The sequence below is a fragment of the Psammomys obesus genome, unplaced genomic scaffold, assembly GCF_907164565.1.
Source record: "Psammomys obesus unplaced genomic scaffold, mPsaObe1.curated_primary_1811, whole genome shotgun sequence".
Taxonomy (NCBI): domain Eukaryota; kingdom Metazoa; phylum Chordata; class Mammalia; order Rodentia; family Muridae; genus Psammomys; species Psammomys obesus.
The window spans coordinates 21531021-21552844 of NW_026585504.1; the positions used below are offsets into that span (position 1 = coordinate 21531021).

Sequence of the window (21824 nt, forward strand, 5' to 3'; positions counted from 1 at the left end):
GGGCGGAAAGCCACTCAGATGACTTTACGCGCCCCCTAGATAGGAAGCTGGGGTTTTTATAGGGTTTTAGAGCAGGAGCACTGGTACAGAAGCGAGAAGCATGGTTACAGGGGGCTGATTGGTACGTTTACATGAGACCACGGTTTGCGTCAAAGTTTGGCAGGGACACCAAGATTGACCACCCCTTAACGTGGCCACTTGTTATTTTGTTTTTCCCTATCTCAGCTGGAACAACCTCTGTCAGATATCCCATGAGGGTAGTCACAACAAGTTGTTTTTAACTCAACAGGGGCAGCCTGACCACAGATATCCCAAGTGGGTGACACAGCTAGGTTTCTCAGTAATTTTCCAGTTTCTCATCTGGCCTTCAGAGTTTTACAAAACAGTGGTGTCTCACAAAATGGCGTTAGCTATGTTTAACTTAGAGTGAGGCAGGGGTCTTTCAATTGTATATATGACACCTTATTTGAATGAGATGTCTCCGATAAAAATTGGACATTTAGATGGTCTGCAGTTTGTGGCTGTTTGGGGAGGATAGGAGGTGTGGCCTTGCAGGATAAAGTATGTCCTTAGGGGCAGACTGTGAGGTTTCAATAGGTTTGTGTCAGTTTGAGCTAGTTTTCCCTGCTTCCTGTTTGTGGAGCAAGGTGTGAACCTGAGCTGCTGCTCCAGGCATTCCTACATGCCTGCAACTATGCTCCCTGCTATGGTGATGCACTCCTATCCCTCTAAAACAAACCTGTTACATTCCTTAGTTGCTCTTATGTACATGTGTTTCTGACTGACGACTTGAGCCTCATCTCTGGAGAAAAGTGATTCTCCTCTCTCAATAGATATTGACTGCTTGAGCCTTAACTGTGTGTGTGTGGTTTTTTTGTTTGTTTTGTTTTTTTTAATCCTCTTATTCCCAACAACTTCCCAGGATTGCCCATGTCAAGGTCTGAACTTCTTTTTCATGTCTATTTTGCTCTGTTAACTCACTGGAGAAACAAAATGACTGTACGAAAACATTCCCTACTTACATTCCTTAATTAATTAGTAACTAGTTATTCCATGACGCTCTCGGATACCAAAGAACCAACACCCCATTGGAAAAAAAAAAGTGTTAGCGTTCTGAGTTTTCATGGGGTGCAAGTAAATACATATGTCATATCATGAGTACGTCTCCTGGCCTACAGTTACTACATCCCAAGCAACAGGACGTGGTGGTGGGGTTGGGACGTTCGAAATACAGAGGCAGCTCCGGGAACAAGTTGCGAGGGTGACCATTTGCACGTAAATCAGACACCGGAGGTTCCGGTAACGGCCATGGCAGTATGTCCGGACTCCTGGTCCGTTAGCCAAATCCCACAGTAGGAGGATTATTGCCGCAGCCGCCTCCCGTAGATGCGGTACTCCGCTACCGCTCTCCCGCGACAAGTCCCTATGCAAGAAAATCTAATGCTACAATCACTCTTCCAAATAAGAACCAATAGAGCAAGGTTCCAATTCCCAGCTAGGACCTTAGGGTGGGGTCTCAAAACAAACAAACAAACAAACAAACAAACAAACAAACAAACAAACAACCGCGTTTGTGATTCATAACTAAAGTTGATTCACCCGGGCTACCGTAGAATCAGGTTTTTTTTTTTCGTGTCGGGTCCTTTAGCTTCAGTCAAGGGTGAGGGGGAGAGTATGAGCTGTCTAGTCGGATCCCCGAAGCATATTGTCTGAAGAATAAAGCAAGTCTATTCAGACACGCTGTAGACGTTTTTACTTCCAAAAATGATCTGCAAAGAGAAAGTGAAACTCACTCTCTTTCCACATGTCTTAAGCCTGCGCACCGCGCACGTCGCGGAACCTTCCACACAGGCATCTCCTGGCCACCCCAAAGGGTCCTCATTTTGAAAACAGGAGCGGGCCAATCAGACGCGGGACGCTGTTTGGCGCTGGCGTTTGAGTCTGGCTGGGGCTGCTGAGTGCCGTCCTGGCCGGCGTGATGCGTGCCGAGGAGGAGGGGCGGAGGCCTGAGCCGAGCCCCTGAGCTTTAGCAGGCCCGGGCGGGAGGCAGGCTGATGGGCTAGGGGAGAGGCGGCGCGCGAGACGGGGCGACGGTGGGGACCAGCCCGGGCGGGGACCGGGACTGGGAGGTCCCCGAACAGCCGGCTGGCCCGGCTGGAGGGACGAGGTCAAGGTTGCGGTTCCACCGGTGAGCTCCGAGCGGGCCACCCCACCCTGCGCGGAAGAGGATAGGCGGAAGTGTCCGGAAGCGCGGAGCTAGCCGCAGGCGTTGGTCTCGGAAAACGGAAGAGTCGGAGGGGGGGAAAAGGAGGTTGGTGTAAGGAGCTGACAGGGCCGAGGGGTCCGAAGGAAGGTCGGCGGAAGTGAGACAGGAGTGAAGTGTGGCGGGGGAGCAGAAGGGCGTGGAAGCGGATAAAGGATCGAAGGGAAGCGGTGCAAGTGGCCGGGGCCCTGGGCCCGAAGAGTGCCGGAGGTGGCCGGAAGGCAGCGGAGCGGAGCTCAAGCTTGAGGGTGTTTGGAAATTGGAAGAGTTGGTGGCAAAGGAAAGTCAGGGCCCGGAGTCGGCCTCGGAGAGTGGGCGACGTGTTCGGGATGTGGGATCGGAGGCTGGTCAGATTGGCCCTGCTGCAGCAGCTTCGGGCTGTCTATGGCATTAAGGTCAAGGGTGGCCGCGGGCATTGTGATCGCAGGAGAAATGAAACCGCAGCTACGGAAATAAGGGTAAGTAAAACGTGTGGGGACAGGGCCACACCTAGTTTATTCTGGATAGGAAAGACGTGGTTAGACTAAAATCTGTGTGGTCGTTTTCACGAGTTTAAGGATTTTTTTTTTCGCCCAAAAACTTGAGCGTTGAAAATTGCTGTAGCACCGTTGAAATTTTAAATCAGTATACTGCCAGATGTCAGTAACATCTGGGTAGTGACGATCAGATGTTCCTCTTTATAGTGCCCAGTTGTTTTTGCGGTGCTGGGAATAGGATCCTGGGCCTTCTGCTTATAAATACTGTGCCGCTGACCTGATAGTTTATTGTGTTTTTATGCAAGCAGTGTGTGGGGAGGGAGACAGTCTGTCATCTGCCAGACTGTCGTGAGCCATCACTGATTTCAAACAAATCAGCATATGAGAAAATCAGCTTAAGTATCATAAACGGGCGTCATGTTATATCCTCTATTCAGCGATTTAGGAAAACAGGCGTGCTGCCTGACCGTATTACACTTTATGGCCTCTTTAGCAGTATAAAACAGTGTCCACCCAACATCAGCCCTAGACTGAAACAAACCTGGTTGGTTTGTTGTTAAGTTATTTATTTTGGGGGGAGGGATTGTTTGGTTTTGGATTTGGTTTTTCAGAGACAGGAGTTTCTCTGTGTAATCCTGGAACTCTCTGTAGACCAGGCTGGCCTCGAACTCCTCTGCGTGCCTCTGCCTCCGCCTCCCAAGTGCTGGCATTAAAAGCGTGCACCACCACCATCTGGCTACAAGCCTGTCTTTTTAATAAGGTTGTAGAGTGTGTTGGTTGAAGTTTTTTTGTTGTGGTTGTTGTTGCCGATTTAAATGGTTTAGCAAAAGTTCAGTTCTTATTTCCGCTAAAGTTTCAAGATCCCCATCCCATGCTTCCCAACTACTTTTGTGTGTGTGCACCGGCCCACTCATGCCGTGGCATGCATCTGGGGTTCAGGGCAACTTGCATGAATTAGTTCTCTCCTGTTAGATGGGTCTTGGGGATCAAATACAGGTTGTCACCAAACCATCTCACTGGCCCAAAAAACCTACTTTTTGATTTAGTGGTAGAGGTAAAGAGATTTGGGGCAAAATTATATTCTCTTTCGAGTAATCAAGACTCTAATTGTGATAATTTGAATATAAGTCACTTTAAAAGTTTGTGGGAGCTGGGGTGGTGGTGGCACATGTCTTTGACCCCCATCACTTGGCAGGGCAGGATGCAGGTCGATCTCTGGACTTTAATCCCATCACTTGGGAAATCTAGGTCAGCCTGGTCTACTGAGTGAGTTCCAGGCCAGGGCTACACAGAGGAACCCTCTCTCAAAAAAAAAAAAAAAAAAAAAAAAAAACAATAACGACAAAAAAAGGACGTGAATAATTTATAAGCACTTGGTATACTTGAAGAAAAAGAACTAATTAACTTGCATAAAGATTTTTGTTGTTTGAAATGGAGCATTATGAAGCACAGGCTGACCTTGAACTCACTAGCTAAGGCTGCTGTGAGCTGATCATTCTACCTTCACTTCCCTAGTGTTAGGATTAGAGAGGTGTGTCATCACACCTATTTAATGTGTTTGTTTTTGGTTAAAAACGACAGTGGTTCCTTCTGTTGGTGAAACTGTCTTTCCACACCTTAAAAATAGGCATTTGCTCTTTTTTCTTTCTTTCCTTAACAAACATCCTTCTATTTGCCTTTAGAGACAGGCCTGAGTTTGATTCCTGCTTTACAGTTAACTATGAATGTGGGCTGCTTGTTCATTCTCATTGAGCTTCAGTTTCTTATTTTATAATGTGGTAATTCCTGGTAAGTTTTGTAGGTAGGCCTGGCATAGCACCATTCACTTGCCTCTTATTCCACTATGACAGTTATTCAGATCCTAAATAAGGGTTGTGCTATGAATGCTAATAACATTCTAATGAGATATAACTCTTTCTATAACATAATGACACAAGAGGCAGACATAAGAGGCAGAAAAATGTTATAACGATTTGATTAAGGTTGTACAGCTAAAACTTAGAAAAGCTAGTGTTTTGAAAATTGGCTGTCTTGATTTCTGTTTTTGAGTGGGTGATCTTTTCTGCTTAGGATATTTGTCAAAACAAGATAAGTACTAGAAACAGAACTAGTAAAATTTCATAACTGGGTTGAATCATTAACAGTGCCTAGTGGTATTCTCAATCAGAAGTACTTCAAAAGCAGTATGGAGAACAGGCGCATCCGAACTAAATCAACAGGAGATTAGGTGCACTGATTTAATTTTGAGTCTGCAGACATATACATATACAGGCTTGACTTTTTCAATTTAGTTTGAAGCCACAGCCTTAGTAATCAGTGAATCAGTGACACATTTTTAAGAAGGAAGAAGTATGAATGAAGATCATGGCAAAAAAACCCAAAACACAAGTATATTTTTTGGGTGTTTTAAACCATGAGTGTGTATTCTTAAAAAGTGAGTCTCAAGGTAGCTAAGTGAAAATTGTCTTAAATATTTGCAGTCTTGGCCTTGTGTACCTCAGGACATAGTTGAAAAACACTCTGCTGTATAGCATGGAAAAGTCATAAGGTCTAAAAATACCCACATTTGATATATTTTACAAAGTACTCATGTGACAGGAATTCAGGAGTTAACTGTTTTACTTACCAACTGTCTTGGAGGAATTACTTGCTAGTAAATGTACTTCAAATAATTGTTTTGAATGACAACTTGGAGTTTATTTCTGATAATGTTTTCATTCCAGAGATCTTTGTTTGCCTAATGTTAATGATTTTATTTTATGCCTAATACTGTGTAGAGTAACTGAGTTTGTCATTTTAGGGTAAGATATTTGGAGTTCCTTTAAATTCATTGCCTCATTCAGTTGTTCCAGAATATGGACACATTCCAAGGTAATCAGACTTCAAAATGAAGAGACTGTTTCAAACTAGTTTTAAAAGTAGTTTCAAAATAGTTGATTGGTGCATACATTTGTTTAAAACTACGTTTTTTCATCTCTGAACATCACCTATTATGAAAAATAAAAAACATAGGGCTATGAAGATGACTTGGGGATAAAGGTGCTTTCCACAGCTGGCACCAAAAAGTTAGAAAGTATGCCAGCTACAAGCAATGGGGAGCTGTATTGACACTTGGTGCCTGAATGTCAGCCCGAGGAAGGGCTAGTGCCAACCCATGTGTAAGGTGGAAGGAGAAAATCTGGCTCCACAGAATCCCTCTCTGCCCTCCAGCTTGAGTGCTGTGGCCTAGCACACATCACATCCTACTCCTGCTGGGTAACACTTGCACTCTTAGATCCAAGAGAAACAACTGAAAGTCTTGTCATCTCTGGGCTACCTGTAAGTAAGTGAACAGAACCAGCTGTCAGTCATCTTGTTCCCAGGGCTACATTTGGGCACGAAGTGTCAATACAGCTTTGTCATTGCTTGTTAGCTGACATACTTTGTAATTTTTTGATGCCAGCTGTTGAATCTAAAGTTTACATTGGTTGAGATTAGTTTCTGGGTAAAATGGAAGCTTCACCCTTTAACATGAGAATGATTATAAGGACAGGGAAGGCTTTTGTTTTTCCAAGGAAAAATGTTGGGATGAAAAAAAACTTGATGTTGTCTTGGGGGGAAATGTAGGGTGATAGCTATTTAAAGCTGTATATGTTATACCAGGTCACCACCAGTGGAGAGCCAATGGCTAGAGAAAGCCTTGGGCCAGGTAGCCATGGTGGTGAATACTTGCAATCCCAGCGCTTGACAGGAGACTGGAAGAATCGCAGTTCCAGGTCACCCTGGATACACAGCAAATGTGAGGCCAGTCCAGGCTACATGAAACTTGGTCTTCAAAAAAGGCTTTGAACAAAGCCCAGGTCATTTCATATGTGGAAATCAGTAGAAGAGAAGGGACCTAGAGAGCTTGGGAGTGAGCAGCTTAGGGAGATAGCAGGAAACCAGAAGAATGGCGAAGAGGACATTTTTTTGAGCAGGGGAGAGGTTAGATGTATCATGTTGATGAATCAAGCAATATGAGGAGACAATGAATAGATAAGTAATTTGGTGAGACAGAGGGCAGTGGTGTCCTTGGTGAAGGCTGTTTGAAGTAGTGAGGGTGAATGTGCCTGGTGGAGTTAGGTAGAGATGGGGAAGTCAGAAGCCAGGCAGAAAACAATGTAGACTTAAGAGGGCACATTTGTGTCAAATGGAGAAAGCCCTGAGTGTGTGAAGTCCTAGTGGGTATGTGCTGCTCACATGGTCACAGTAATGTTGAGGACCCCAGTGATTTATGCCCGTGGAGGAATGGAAAAGCCTTTTATATAAGGGAGACTGAGGGCAGGTGTTGACAGTGTTAAGAAAATGTCCACTATAGCCCTTCACCCCACCCACAATGAAGACTGATAGTCTTCAAAGACTGCTCCTACAGAGATTAGCTAAACTTGTCTCCTTGATCTAAGTGTATACTGTGAGCCCTGCCTCTTTGTTTTCCTGCATGCAATAATCCTGCCTGCTTCTTCAGCAATAACCCCACCTCCTTGTTCAAATCTATATACGAAACAAACTGAGTGTGAGCAGGGGGCTGGTTCTCTCCAAGAGCCAGTCTACCTGACCTCGGCTATTTCTTTGTGTCTCTCTTTGCTTCATTTCTTTGCCTCACTTAGTCAGTTCTGTCCCTGGAGCCTTGCTGGGTGCGGTATGTGCCGTAAGTAAAGCTGTAAACCTTAGAGGAAAAGTTGGGGAATAAGGAAAACAACTAGATAATTAATATGTTGTGACAAGGATCAGGAGAATTTTTGGCACTACAGCTAAGAAGGCATAATGCCTGACCTGCTTGTGTGTTTGTGGTAGAATGGGGTTATTGAGGTGTGTATCTGAACTCTTGAAAGAACATGATTTCTCTTTCAGCTTTCTTGTTGATGCATGCACGTCTTTAGAAGAGCATATTCATACAGAAGGGCTTTTTAGGAAGTCAGGATCTGTTATTCGTCTAAAGGCACTAAAGGTAATCATGGTTTTGAACTATACCTTTTCATTAGTACTATTTCCTGATTTTATTTTTACAGGTTAAATATTTTTTAAAATAAAATTTTGTTGTTTTTATATAGCTTTAAAAATATAGTATGCATCTAAATTTGTGCTCTTCAGTCTTATAAAATAATTCTATATGAAAAGAAAACTCAACTGTATTATTTTTAGCCTTCTAGAAAAGACTGGCGTTTTATTTATTTATCTATCTATCTATCTATCTATCTATCTATCTATCTATTTTTTTTTTTTTTTAAAGAATTGTATTAAATTTTAATTCTGTAGCCAGGCGTAGTGGCACGTGCCTTTAACCCCCACACTGGAGAGACAGGGCCAGGTGATCTCTGTGGGCCTGAGGCCGGCCTGGTCTATAGAGTGAATTCCAGGACAGCCAGGGCGACATAGTGAGACCCTGTCTTGATGAAACCAAAGAGTTAAATTCAAATACAAAAATAAAAAAAGAAAAAAATCAGCTCTGTGTGTATCAGCTCCCTCACAAGAACTCAGTGAGAGCGGTTCCTGGTTCCTAAGACCTTGGTCTTAGATTTTGTTGGTTTGAGTTTTTCAGGCCTTGTTACTAAGTAACCACTGGCGCTCATGGACTTTTTTTTTTTTTTAACTTTTATTAATTAGACTTTATTCATTTTGTATCCCCCCCATAAGCCACTCCCTCCTCCCCTCCCAATCCCACCCTCCCTCCTCCTCCCTGCATGCCCCTCCCCAAGACCACTGATAGGGGAGGTCCTCCTTCCTTCTGATCTTAGTCTATCAGATCTCATCAGGAATCCCTGGCTGCACTGTCATCTTCTGTGGCCTGGTAAGGCTGCTCCCCCTTTAGGGGGAGGGGATCAAAGAGCAGGCCAGTCAGATAATGTCAAAGGCAAGGACTGGTGTTTTAAACAAGAGTTCTTAATTGGACATAATAACAATTACTGTATTTAATATGTTCTTAAGCGTCTAGAAGGCTCAAGATTCCTGTGTCTGTTTTAGAGTAAGCTGGACAATGGCGAGGCCTGCCTGTCTTCTGCACTTCCGTGTGATGTTGCAGGCGTGCTTAAGCAGTTCTTCCGGGAATTGCCAGAACCTGTCCTCCCAGCTGATCTGCATGAAGCACTTTTCAAAGCGCAACAGTTAGAAGCAGAGGAGAAGAATAAAGCTACATTGTTGCTGTCATGTCTTATGGCAGATCCTACAGTTGATATATTAAGATACTTCTTTAACTTTCTCAAAAATGTTTCTCTTAGGTAAGTGCTAATTAAAAGCCTTAGTTCCAGTAATTAATAAATTTAATTGAAATGAAAAAAAAAGTCTTTACTATAGGAAATAGACCAAGAAACAATATACCAAGTAATGTAGTATTTTGCATCATTAGAATCTTTATTATGGCTACCTTAAGCCCTTATTGGTATTTACAAGACCCCTCCTCTACTGGATGGATCCTGGTTGCTGTGCTTTTAAAATGTGTGTATTCTTAATTTTACTCTTCCTGCTCTTAGTGAACTTGTTTATAACCGATGCCTTCTAACGCTTCATTTTCTCTGTGTGGCTCTAAAATCAGATAGACAGACTTAGTGTGAAAGAACAAAGTGTTAAATCTGTGAGACCATATATTTTGGGTTCTTGTGTTCTTTGTTTTGTTTTTATAGAGCTAAGGGTAGAACTCGGGCCTTCTGCATAGCAAACAGACTGACAGTTAAGCCTTACCCTTAATGTGCCTTCCCTCTTTGTCCCTTCCTTCTTCAGGCCAGTTATGTGGGTCTGTAGATGAGGGCTGTTTGTTTTACTTGTAGGTACTCACTATGGTATTTTAACTTCCTGGAATTTTACCTTTTTAGTCATTTAATAAAGTCTTTTGTCATCAGGGCGAGTGAGAATAAAATGGATAGCAGCAATCTTGCAGTTATATTTGCACCGAATCTTCTTCAGACAAGTGAAGGCCATGAGAAGATGTCTGCCAACACCGAGAAAAAGCTACGATTGCAGGCAGCAGTCGTGCACACTCTTATTGACTGCGCGTCAGACATTGGTAAGAGGTTGTGGCATTGTCAAGTAGTCGGTTGGTTGTTTGGGTGAGGGAGATCCTGGCCACTTCCATGCGAACTACGAAGACAGCTGTTAGAAAGGCGATATTATTACTTAGACTTTGGAGTGGGAAAGGAGGGAAGGAATAATTGTCTTGTGGATATTTTTATTTAGGACGTGTGCCAGATTTTATCCTGGACAAGATACCAGTCATGTTAGGTATTGATGGACTCTGTACTACACCATCCCTAGAAGGCTTTGAAGGAGATCATGAAACTCCTGGTGAATGTAAGAGAAAAAGAAGACAAAGTGTTGGAGGTGAGTGTTGCTGTTATTTGGGTAGTGCTGAGATTGGCTTTCATCTAAAATGCAAACATCAGCATTGGCTGTGCTATATGTCTTTTGGATACCTAGTTAGTGAAATAAAGCATGGGCATGTATTATCAAGTGATAATACAATCTGATATTAAATGCTTAATCTTTAACAGAAGGTTCCTTGGGCTATAATCACAGGAGCTTGTGTAACCAAGCCTTATTTATTATTGTGCTGGGAATTGAAACTAGGGCCTTGTACAGGCTAGGCAAGCACTATGCCTTGGAACTATATCCCCAGCCTTCAGCCTGGGCCTTCTTGAAGGATGTGTAGAACACAGAAATTGAATGAAAACAGAAAATGTACATTCTGTACTAGCTGAGAAATCTGAATAGAAAGAAACACGTCTGTTCTAGGAACAGATCAGTGTGTTTTGAGTCATCTGGTGGGTGTGTACATTGTATAATGTGGAACTGGAGACTCTGATCCAGTGTGTTAGCAAAACAGTGAAGATTTGTACCTTGAGGTATGACATCAGTGAAGTATGTTGTAAGTTTATGTAATTTGAAGGTTTGACACCTGGAGGTGGAGAGAATGGTGAGAGATTGGCAAAAGGCAGGTGCTAGGTCTTTGAAGAACTTAGTTGTGTGGATGAGGAGCGTGAAGTCAGTTATGAAGGAAATGTTACTGAAGAAGATTCAAAAGAACATAGAACAAAGTTCTAGCGTGGTGATAATAGTTCCCGTCTCCTTTTGGTGAGGAAGAGTGAGGCCATCCGTCCTCCGTGCGAGGCTTCGCCAGTATGTTGTGCACATGCTCACGTGCATGGGTTCTCAAGGGGAGTCAGGACAAGCTTGCATGTCAGTCCTGCGTTCCAGCTGCTTAGGGACAGAGTCTCTGGTTACCGCTGTGCAGTCCAGGCGGGCTGTCCCAGGAGCTTCGAGGGATTCTTCTGCTCTCTCTCTGCCTTCCAGTCTTCCCAAAGGATTACTGAGACTCCAGATGCATAGTGCCTTACCTGGCTTTAATGGGGCTCTAGAGCTATGAACATAGGTCCTCGCACTTGCACAGCAGAGTGTATCCACCGAGCCATCTCCTCAGCCCAGTTTCCAACCTTTTGGGAATCATTTCTTTCGGAATCTTGGCTTAGTTATTGCTTTCTTTTGCTCTTTCTTTGCTACTTTTGTAGATTCTTTTTACTTCTCTTTTAGTTTCATAGAGCTACTGGGTCAAAGGACATAAATTGAATGACTTAGAAATCACAGTCCTAGAGGTCAATCTATAAGTGGCTCTGAACTCTGTAGGGCAGATTGCTTTCTTATCTCTTCTTGGCTTCTAGACCACACTGTTCAAATTATAAAGCTCCCTGCCACAAATGTAGCTTATTTCTTAGACATGTTTCCTTTTTTATTATTGGTACAAGGCAGATTATACTACATCTTAATTGCCTATGTAACTGTATGTGCCTTGCATTTCAGACTTTGTTAATGGAGCCCTAAATAAACTTAAATCTAGCAGAACACCCTCTATTACACCTCAACAAGATAGAACCGGTAGGTGTTTGTTATATTTAAATATTTAAATAAAAATATCTTTAGTGCTCTGTGAAGAACAATTAAAATAATTGCCTAATAATCACATCCCAGCACTATTTCCTTAAAATATTTCACTGAGTATACTTTGTTATGTTACTAGTTACATTTGAGTGTGATGAACTCAGAATTGTATGGTAGGTAAGAATTTTCTTTTTCTGTTGTCATCTTTAAAATAATCTTAATCATGATTTTCAGTTGCTTATAATTTAGAGCATTTGAACATGGCTCAACCTAACTTTGTGTCAGGGTAAAAAGTTTATCTTTGAATGTAATTTTCTTCCCTGTATTGATAATATTTCATCTATTATATATGTCTATTACTCTATCCAGCTTAAGTTACTGCTGTTTTTTAAGTCTTGCCAAGCTCAATAAGGTTGCTTGTGCCTTTAACCCCAGTACATGAGAGAACGAGGCAGAAGAATCTCATGTTCAAGTCTTGTCTGGGCTGCATAGTAACAATGGGGGGGGAGGGGAGGAGAATTTTGCCTCTTTGTAACTTTGCTATTTTTATTTTAAATAATTGCAGAATGTTGATTTAGTTAAGTAATAGTGGATCATGAAAATGTATCTCACATTTTTTGTTAACTTGTAAGTAATCGTGCTTATAAGAAATTAAAGCTTTTGTATGTTACCATATTTTGTGGAGAAACGTGTCATTTCTGTGTGGTTTTCAGCCCAGGCCTCTGTGTCACCATTGATTCTCACACCAAGTGTTAAGCGTAAACTACCAGGAGAATCTTCTCAGGCCTTCTCAAGTAAGAAAAGGAAGTCCATCAAAAACAACTTGAACTTTGAACTGCTGCCAAGTCATCTCTTCAGCAGCAATTCTACACCAGTATCAGGTAGCAACGAGACTCTTTGTCATTGGGGCTGTAAACATTAACATGGGGTCCCTGTTCTGTTTGTCTGTTTGTCTGTTTGTCTGTTTGTTTGTTTGTTTGTTTGTTTGTTTGTTTGAGACAGGGTTTCTCTGTGGTGCCTTGGCTCGCCTACACTCATTTTCTAGACCAGGCTGGCCTCAAACTCATAGGCCTGTCTCTCCCTCCCCGAGTGCTAGGATTTTTTTAATTAATTAATTTACTTTTTATCTCTGTAGGAAGTTCCCCTCCTCTCCAGACCCCTCAGCTTCCCTCTCTCCTCCTATCCTCTCCCCTTTCCTTGTATGCTCTCCTTCCTTTTTTCTCAGAGAAGGGGAGACTTGACATAGATACCAACCAAGTAGGACTGGGTGCATCTTCTTCTCTTGAGGCTCGACAAGGCTGGCCAGTTAGGGGAAAGGGATCCAAGGGCAGGCAACAGAGTCAGAGACAGGCCCTACTCCTGCTCTTAGAGGTCCATATGAGGACCAGGCTGAACATCTGTTACATATGTGGAGGAGGCCTAGGTTCATCCCATGCATGCTCTCTGGTTGGTGGTTCAGTCTCTGTGAGTCCCTGTGGGTCCAGGTTAGTTGAGTCTGTAGGTTTTCTTGTGGTGTCCTGGACCTCCGGCTCTTTCAATCCTTCCTACCCCTTTTGCATAAGATTCCCTGAGCTCTATCTAATGTTTGGCTGCGGGTCTCTGCATTGTTTTCATCAGCTGTTGGTTGAAGCCATTCAGATGACAGTTATACTAGCTTCCTGCCTGCAGGTATAGCAGAATATTAAAGCTGTCCTGGCTGGGCTCTCTCTCTCTTGTGGCATGGGACTTAAGTTGGGCCAGTCATTGGTTGGCTGGCTTGAAGGTTTTGTGTGTGGGTTAGTGTCCCCTCCTTCTGCTGGAAGACCCATCTGGCTAGGGTCACCACCATATACTTTCAGGAGCCTCTCCCGTCCCAGAGATTTCCACCCCCTGCCAGTTTCCATTCTGTCTCTCAGCTCTCCCAGGCCCCACTTTCCTTGATCCTCACCCCCTCTCCCACTGGGTTCCCTCCCTCCATCTACTTCAGATGTCTATTTTATTTCCCCTTCTGAGTGAAATTCAAGCATCCTCCCTTGAGCAGAGGTTCTGGCCTTTCTTAACAGACTATTCAGATTAATACCACCCACAAGGGCCAAACGTTACATTTTTCCAAAGTTCTGTATTTTACAAGATTTACTCTAAAAATAAAATGTTTGTATTTTATGTTCATATCCATTGAAATTATTATGAATAACTAAGTTAGCATTTGGGCTTCTGCAGATGGCATTGGTGCTCGGGTTTTATGTGACTATACATAAAACCTGTTTCCTGTTTCCTCTGGATTGATAGGTAGGGCTCCATTATCCTCAACTGAGCTAAGGGCAGAAGTTTCTCCAAATCCATAAGGAGACTGTTACTCAAGTAGGTTTTTTTTTTTTTTTAATATTAATTACAGTTTATTCACCTATCCCAGCTGTAGCCCCTCCTCCATCCCCTTCCAATCCCACCCTCCCTCGCTCATCTCCCATGCCACTCCCCAAGTCCACTAATAGCAGAGGTCCTCCTCCCCTTCCATCTGACCCTAGCCTATTAGGTCTCATCAGGACTGGCTTCATTGTCTTCCCCTGTAGACTAGTAAGGATGCCCCCCACCTCAGGTGGAAGTGATCAAAGAGCCAGCCCATAAGTTCATGTCAGAGACAGTCCCTGCTCCCATTACTAGGGAACATACTCGGACAGTGAGCTGCCATGGGCTACATCTGTGCAGGGGTTCTAGGTTGTCTCAACGTGTAGTCCTTGTTTGGAGTATCAGCTCAGAAAAGACACCTGGGCCCAGATTTTTTGGTTCTGTTGCTCTCCTTGTGGAATTCCTGTTCTCTCAGATCTTTCTATCTCCCCCTTCTTTCATAAGATTGCCTGCACTCTGCCCAAACTTTGGCTATGAGTCTCAGTATATGTTTTGATACACTGCTGGGTAGAGTCTTTCAGAGGCCCCCTGTGGTAGGCTCCTGACCTGTTCCCTATTTTCTCCCTCTTCTGATGTCCATCTCGTTTGCATTTCTAAATGAAGATTGCGCATCTTACCCAGGGTCCTCCTTCTTGATTACTTCCTTAGGTGTACAGATTTTAATATGATTATCATATCAAATATATATATGTGTGTATATATATATATATATATATATATGTTTATATATATAAAAGCCTTTAAATTTGGGCCAAAGCAATTTGCATATTGTTTTGACATTTGTCATTTCTTCATTTCAGTAACATTTGAAATCCTATTAGCTACTAAACATTTTTGTTGCCACAGCCTTAGATTTATTTTATTCTTAAGCACCTGCAGAATATCAATTGGTTCATATTAACCTTCTCATCAACCAAAAGTGAAATGAAACCCAACCCTCTGGTCCCTATCTCACATTTAATAATTGTTTCAAGTTCCATGGAGCGTTTTATTTTGCGCACAAGAGCTGACTTAACAAGTTTTATTTTGTTTTGTTTTGTTTTTGTTTTTTTTCCTAAAAATCCCTCGGTTTTGTTTCCTTTGAAGGTTCATATTTAAATTGAGCAGAATAGCAAGTTGTGGTTTTCCAGAGGGAAAATCCTTCCTCATAGGTTGTGAAGGAAGGCTGACAACTACATCTGTGGCACCTTCAATCACCAGACGTTGGAGTCTTAAACTATTAAAGAAACTTGATATTTAAAAGCCTATCAAGGTTGGAGGACTTCCCAGTGGTCTGTGGGAATTGTAGTCTTTCAGTCAACTGCTTGCCAAGTGGAAAATGGAAACATTCTTGTTATTTTAAGCTTAGTTTGAGTTTGAATTACCAGTGAATTTTCTTTATTAAATGTTGAGCAGTAATTCTATTGCTATTAATTCATCATTTTTTTTTTTTTTGGCCTACTTAAATATATTCTAATCAGGTAGAATATATTTGTTAAGTCTGAAGATAAGTGGATCTCCACATTTGAGTTTAAAGAAGACCCTCCCCGTCTTTCTCACTCTCTCAGTATATGAAGACATTAACCAGCAGTTCATATGTCACTACCTTTTATCAATAACTGTGTGTTGGAAGTCTACTGGGTGCGATTAGGACCAATGTCTGTGTACCCGCTGTTTGTTACCTACCTGCTTTCTTTTATTTCTTAAGTTTTTTATGGCATGTATTATGCATTACAGGTTTTGTTATGACATTCATGTATGTCCTTTCTCACTTCTGATAATCCCTGACAGTAATGTTCATCAAGAAACTGAGGCCATTTAGTAAGAGATAGACATACTCTTCAGAGCTTGGCAAGGTCTATCCCTCTCTTAGTACTAAGTGTTTAAAGCAGAACTAATATAACATTAATGCTTAGTTTAACCTCTAATTGGTAACTGTTAAATGGGACATTAATACTTTCTCTTTTGGTCAGTTATTAATACCTGACACCTCTAAGCAGAAATTGTACTTGTTGCTGCTTGAGTGGTAGAAATTGGACTTACATCTCCTTGCTGCTATTTTATATTTTGTAAAGAAAGTGAGTATGTGTAATGGATTACCTGTCCTTCTTCTTATAGTTCACCTTGATACAAGCCCAGAAGGGTCATCTCAGAGTTCGCTCTCACCTATCGCCTTGAGTGGAAACCACTTGATCAATACAGACCTGAGGCGAAGTAAAAGGATTGCAAGCAAAAAAGTTTACAGGTGATCTGTCCAAGACATTGTGTTTTCACTGGGTGACTAGTATATGCTGCAATTCTACTAAGAATTATAGCTTAATCCGACTCTTTCAATCCCTCAGTCTTTGTGTTCTTAATAATTGTTGGCCCTTCATATACTATCAGAAAGAAGAACAAATGCTAAATTGAATCCCCTGTCCTTGATGCAAATCCTATTCTATGTTGATTGTGTAATTTTAAGTTCTCTTGGGCTTATAAAGTAATCCGTTCTAATGATACTGGTTTATAAATGACAAAGGATGACTAATAATTTTCATATGCAGATGAGTATTTATATATAATATGTTAAAGTTTAAGTGATTTTTAAAATTATTAATAATGTAAAATTATTACATTATTAACAGCATGATGTTTTTGAACTGTGAGTCAAGTTTTCATTTTGCAAGAATTTCTGATATTTATACCAGAAACTGTCATTTTAAATTCCACCCTTTAGGGTAGAATCAGGAAGAGCAGGCTGCTTCTCTCCTAAAGTCAGTCGTAAAGAAAAGGTTCGGAGATCACTTCGTCTGAAATTTAGCCTGGGGAAAAACAGAGATTCGGTAAGTTGTCCTTGTGGTAGAAGAACCAACAAGCTGCACAAAGGAGGGATTTCTTTGCTTGGGGTTTTCACAAGTGTCAGTTCACCCTGCTGGGGAGGATGTGGCAAGCAGAGCCCTTGACATCTTGGCAGCTAGGAAAAGAGAAGGAATACAGGAAGGGGCTGGGGCATGGTCCAGATCTAAGCACCTCTCCTTTTCTCTATAACCTCCCAGTAATGCCATTGGCTTATGAATCATTGATGGAATGATTGATTCTTTAGGCCAGAGCTCTCTTCTAACAATCTCTGGAAATGCCTTCACAGATAACCCTAGAGGTATGCCTATCTGATGTTATAGGCATTTCTTAGTTAATGTTCACAATTAAGGACATGAATAGTGGCTTATATCTTTATTAATCTGTTAATAGCATAACACAAATCATAGTAACACAAAACTGTAGAATTACACCCTTCCACACTTGCCTTCCTTCTGAAATAATAAACCATGTACTATTACTCTTACACAAATACACACATAGACAGACAGAGAGAAAAAGTTTCTGTGTAGCCTTAGCTGTTCTTGTAGACCAGGCTGGCCTGGGACTCACAGAGATCCACCTGCCTCTGCCTCCCTGAGTGCTGGGATTACAGGCATGTACCACAAGGCCTGGCTGAACTACTGCTCTTTATCAATTATTATTGTTGTTATTATTATTATTATTATTATTATTATCTTTAAATTTCAGAACTCCACTGAAACTGCTCGCAAGGTAGGGCTTCATTCCTTTAATTCCGGCAGTTGGGAGGCGGAGGTATGGGGATCTCTATGAGTTCAGTGCCAGCCTAGTCTTCATAGTGATTCTGCACCAGTCAGGAAAGCAAACAGAGGAAACAAAACAAGGTGGCCTGTGAACCACGAACAAAACAAGGAAGCCTTCTTAAGCAAGTAGTCAGGAGCTGTCAACTAAAAGGCCTTACTTACCCTCTTAGCATTTGGTTCAAGACCCATTACTGTTCTTTTGTTTACTTTCCTGCTACTTTGCAAACGCCTTTGTGACAGATTATCCAATACCATATGTCTAAGACAGGAACATGTAAGTTTTCTGGCCCACAAAGCCCTCCTAAACAAGGCAGAATCTGTCTTTGTTCGCAGGGATTAGTGTTTGCTTTGATTTGGATTCTGCCAGTATTTTGTCTTCTATTGTGCTGAGCGTGTGTTGTGGCACTAAACTCTGATTTCTGCTCACTTCTTCCTTGGATGTTCAGGCAAAACCGATTCCACACACACTGTCCTTTGCTGCAACTGTCCTTTTCACTGCCATCATTCCCATCAGTTCTGCAGCTTGCTCTTCCAGCCACCTAGGCCAAACGGTGCATGCTCTTGATTCCTCACTCACATCCTCATGTGCTGAAGCCTGCTTGACTTCTCTTAGCTACCTCCAGAGTGTCTTTTCCTCTGGAGAATCTGCAGTTCATCTAGATAGGTCTGCCTGCTTCTGCCTTTTCTGCAATATTTGACCCCTAGAACAGTCCTGTAAAAAGCCAAGTCATATATTCGTCTGTCTGAACTTTCCAAAAGAAGCCCCAGCTTCCTACATTAACAGGAAGTGCTCCATGTGGTCTGTTTCCAGAGCATGTGTCTGAGCTATTAGCTTCTGATCTTCACTCTTGCTGTAGAAGCTGTGCTGGGAGCTTCTCTGAAATGCTCTTCTCATCCTCTGTGTGAAATTGTACTCCCCCCATCAACAGCAGTGTTTTCTTTACTGTTTCCGTATTCTCCATCTCACTTTTGACCTTGATTTTAAATCTCATCTTAGACTATAAATATTATGAGGCAAAATTTTTACCACCCTACCCCATACCCCACCCCTAGTACCATAAACATACACACACAGTATGCACACAGTTCGTCACCAGGCAAATTGACACAGAGAGAGCACAGAGATAGCACAACTTTTGCTTTTTCTAATACTGAATAACTATGTCACGTTCTTTTTATTTTACTTCACAAAATATTACCTAATCTTCTCACATTTCACCAGTAGACAAGAGTATTTGTGTTTGTTACAAAGTTATATAATCCTTTTAAAATTATTTCCTGATTTTAATACTTAATTGGTTTTACTATTTTTAGTTAACTTGATTTACTTAACTAAACCATTTTCAAATTTTCTTTTCTGTACAGAATGGATGTTCTGTCATCAATAGATATGAAAATGTTGGTCGACGACTAGCGAATCAACACAATCTAAAAAATAGGATTGAATCTGTAAAAACAGGCCTGCTTTTTAGCCCAGATATTGATGAAAGATTGCTAAAGAAAGGTACATTTACACAATACTGTTAGAATTTTACCTCAAATTCTGGTATCCGTTTCTTTAAGACAAAATATATTATTTTATATCCTAGAAGGTTAAAGGTCTCGTTTTAATGGTGAAAATATTTGACTTGGCAGTGTAGTTTTCTGTCAACAATTGGAAGAAGCTTGCAAATGTCAATACTGGACATTTTTATCTTAAATTATAACATCTTCAGTGTTTTGAAAAGAATGCTTAGTAACTTGATTTGTTATGTGTTTGGATTGTGTTTCAAAACTAGGCAAAATGTAAAGTATTAAAAGCGTCAACTGCTTTATTTTAGGCACAGAAAAGATCAGCAAATCTGAGGAACACTTACTAACTCCAGATCAGCTAGATGGAGTGGATTACCGGATGTCTTGGACAGAACCCAGCAATTCAAGTTTTCACGACATGGGTGCAAATGGAACTTCTCCAATAATAATAAGTCCTGAGGTGAAAAATTTCTCGTTGGAGCCCGATATTACTGTTGAAAAATTACCACTTATGTTATGTGAGCTCAGGCCTTCCACCTTCCACAGTCAGCCTGATAGCAGTCTGCTGGGTTGTTCTCTTAGCGGGGATGAGGGTAACCTGACCTCCAAAACCTTGCAGAAGATTCAGAAAGCGTTTTCCGAATCTGGGAGTGATCTTACTACAGTGATAAATAGTGGGCAGTCATCAGGAACAAACATGGGGGAAGAAAGTGAATCCAGTGAAGTGACTGTGAGAAGATCAAAGGGAAATGATGAGAGCTGCACGGGTGAAAACGAGGACTGTGTTTCAGAAAGTAATTTCTCATCATTCCAAAGCCCAGAATTTGATAGAGAAGCCAGCGTGGGAAGTTATTCAGCTCAACTGAAGGTGGAACGTGAAGACATGCACTCAGAAGCACCAAAAGCTGACTTAATCCAGCAAGAATTTCCCGGTGAAGAGCAAACAGAGGAACCACAGTCCCCAAGGGGCCAGTTGAGCCCTCCGTCATGGAGGGATGAGAGCGTGGTGGAAGGGGACTCAGGGGCATGTAAAGGTGCTGGGGAAGGTGAGGCTCAGTCTGTAGTGCAGAGTACATGCAGTGTGATAGTCCTTTCCAAACCTCGGCCCCAGAGACTTGCTAGGCAACGGTCACTGGTGGAAAAACGCGAGGATGCAGTTCCTGGAGGTTCACAAGTGACAGAGCTTGGGAAGGTCTCTGATCACATACAGTGGTTTAATAAACTTTCTCTAAATGAACCAAACAGAGCAAAAGTGAAATCACCTCTTAAATTCCAGCGTACCCCTGTCCGTCAGTCTGTCAGAAGAATTAATTCTTTGTTGGAGCATGGCAGGCAGCCTGTGAGGCAGAGATTGGCAATCCTTAGTGACGCAGCTTCTCCTCTGGTTAAATCAGTGAGCTGTGACAGTGCTCTTCCCTCTTGTGTAGAAGGCACATCAAAACATCCCTCTATTTCATGTAGTAAGTCGGGTCCTGAACCACAGAAGGCTTCGTGTGATAAGTACAGTGATGCACTCTCAAAATCAGGTGTTGATGTAACTTCTAAAGTGTTCACAAAAATGAAGAGACATCCAGATCTTATGCATGATTCTCGTGGAACTACTAGACTTTGTAAACTGGAGAGCAAATCTGACGGCCAAATGAAGTTTCCCTTGGATGATCTCACTAATCACGATAGATTAAAAGTTGTTGTAAACAACAACAATGTCTGTGCCCCTGGGATAAAAGACAGAGTTCTTAGGAAACCATCAGAAAAAGAAAGGGCCTGGTACAAAGGTTCTCCCAAAAATCCTATTGGGAAGACTCAACTGCTACCAACGAGTAAGCCTGTAGACTTGTAACTGTCAAACGTGGTGCTTGTCATCAGTGTAAATAAAATTAGCAACTGCTGGGGTGGTCAGCCACATAGTGGTGTGTTAGTGTGGAGGTCAGGGTGCTTGTCAAATAGTTTTCTTCTGAAGCAGTCTCACTCACTGCTGGAGCAATTTGGATTTTCATGCTTGCACATAAGGCTTCTTTGCTCTTCTTTATTACTGAAGCGTTTAAACTTAACTTTATTGTGATTTCTTCAAGCAAAGGTTATAATTAACTTTTTAAAGAAATTTGTTGCCTAGATCTATTTATTTTAAAAAGGGACATGATTTTTATTTTGCATGAATGATAGGAAGAATACAGGAAGTTGTGCTTGTCTCTTGTTATTCCTCCAAGTCAGAAACATGATCCATTACAGAATTCTAATACATAAAAAGATTGGGTAAGTCCTGCAGATCTTGAATTATGTTCATGTTTATTGTCTTATTAACTTGGAAGTTAATTTGCCTCAGTGGTATGCTAATACTTCCTCCTGTTGGGACTGAAGAATTTGTTAGTGTCTTCTATGGTTTCACTTGAATTTTGAGTTAAAGACAGTGCTTAAAGCAGAATGATGACTAAGGCACATTCATATATTATGATGTTGAAGTAATTGATTAATTTTAAGCCCTACTTCATTTTTAAAAGTAATTACCTTTAAAATATATTTTGATCTATTTTGTCCAATATGATAATGAAATTTTTAAGGAGGAATAATTTAACTTGAAAATTTTAATCAAGGTTTTCTTTTTCTGTGAAGATGGTTGATTTTAGAATTTGAGTTGTTAATGTATCTCTGTACATTTTACTTAGGTAAATATCTGATAGTCTTATCCTGTGCTTAAATGTTATTTATTTA

General features: G+C 41.5%; 1 protein-coding gene across 1 annotated transcript; it reads left to right on the forward strand.

Moving 5' to 3' along the window:
* Window positions 1–1954: 1954 nt before the first annotated feature.
* Window positions 1955–21824, forward strand: Arhgap11a (Rho GTPase activating protein 11A). Its single transcript, XM_055598998.1, has 12 exons — window positions 1955–2721; window positions 5540–5610; window positions 7609–7705; window positions 8719–8972; window positions 9591–9754; window positions 9925–10068; window positions 11542–11616; window positions 12333–12500; window positions 16102–16228; window positions 16700–16805; window positions 18969–19107; window positions 19424–21824. Exons 1-12 carry the CDS (start codon window positions 2593–2595, stop codon window positions 20953–20955), a joined length of 3006 nt encoding a protein of 1001 aa, XP_055454973.1. The 5' UTR covers window positions 1955–2592; the 3' UTR covers window positions 20956–21824.

Bases quoted from the DNA above. Each gene is read 5' to 3' on its own strand.
- Arhgap11a (XM_055598998.1), top strand. From the start codon at position 2,593: ATGTGGGATCGGAGGCTGGTCAGATTGGCCCTGCTGCAGCAGCTTCGG. The intron at 8,973-9,590 runs GTAAGTGCTAAT...TTTTGTCATCAG, and splicing joins CTCAAAAATGTTTCTCTTAG to GGCGAGTGAGAATAAAATGG. The intron at 16,229-16,699 runs GTGATCTGTCCA...TCCACCCTTTAG, and splicing joins GCAAGCAAAAAAGTTTACAG to GGTAGAATCAGGAAGAGCAG.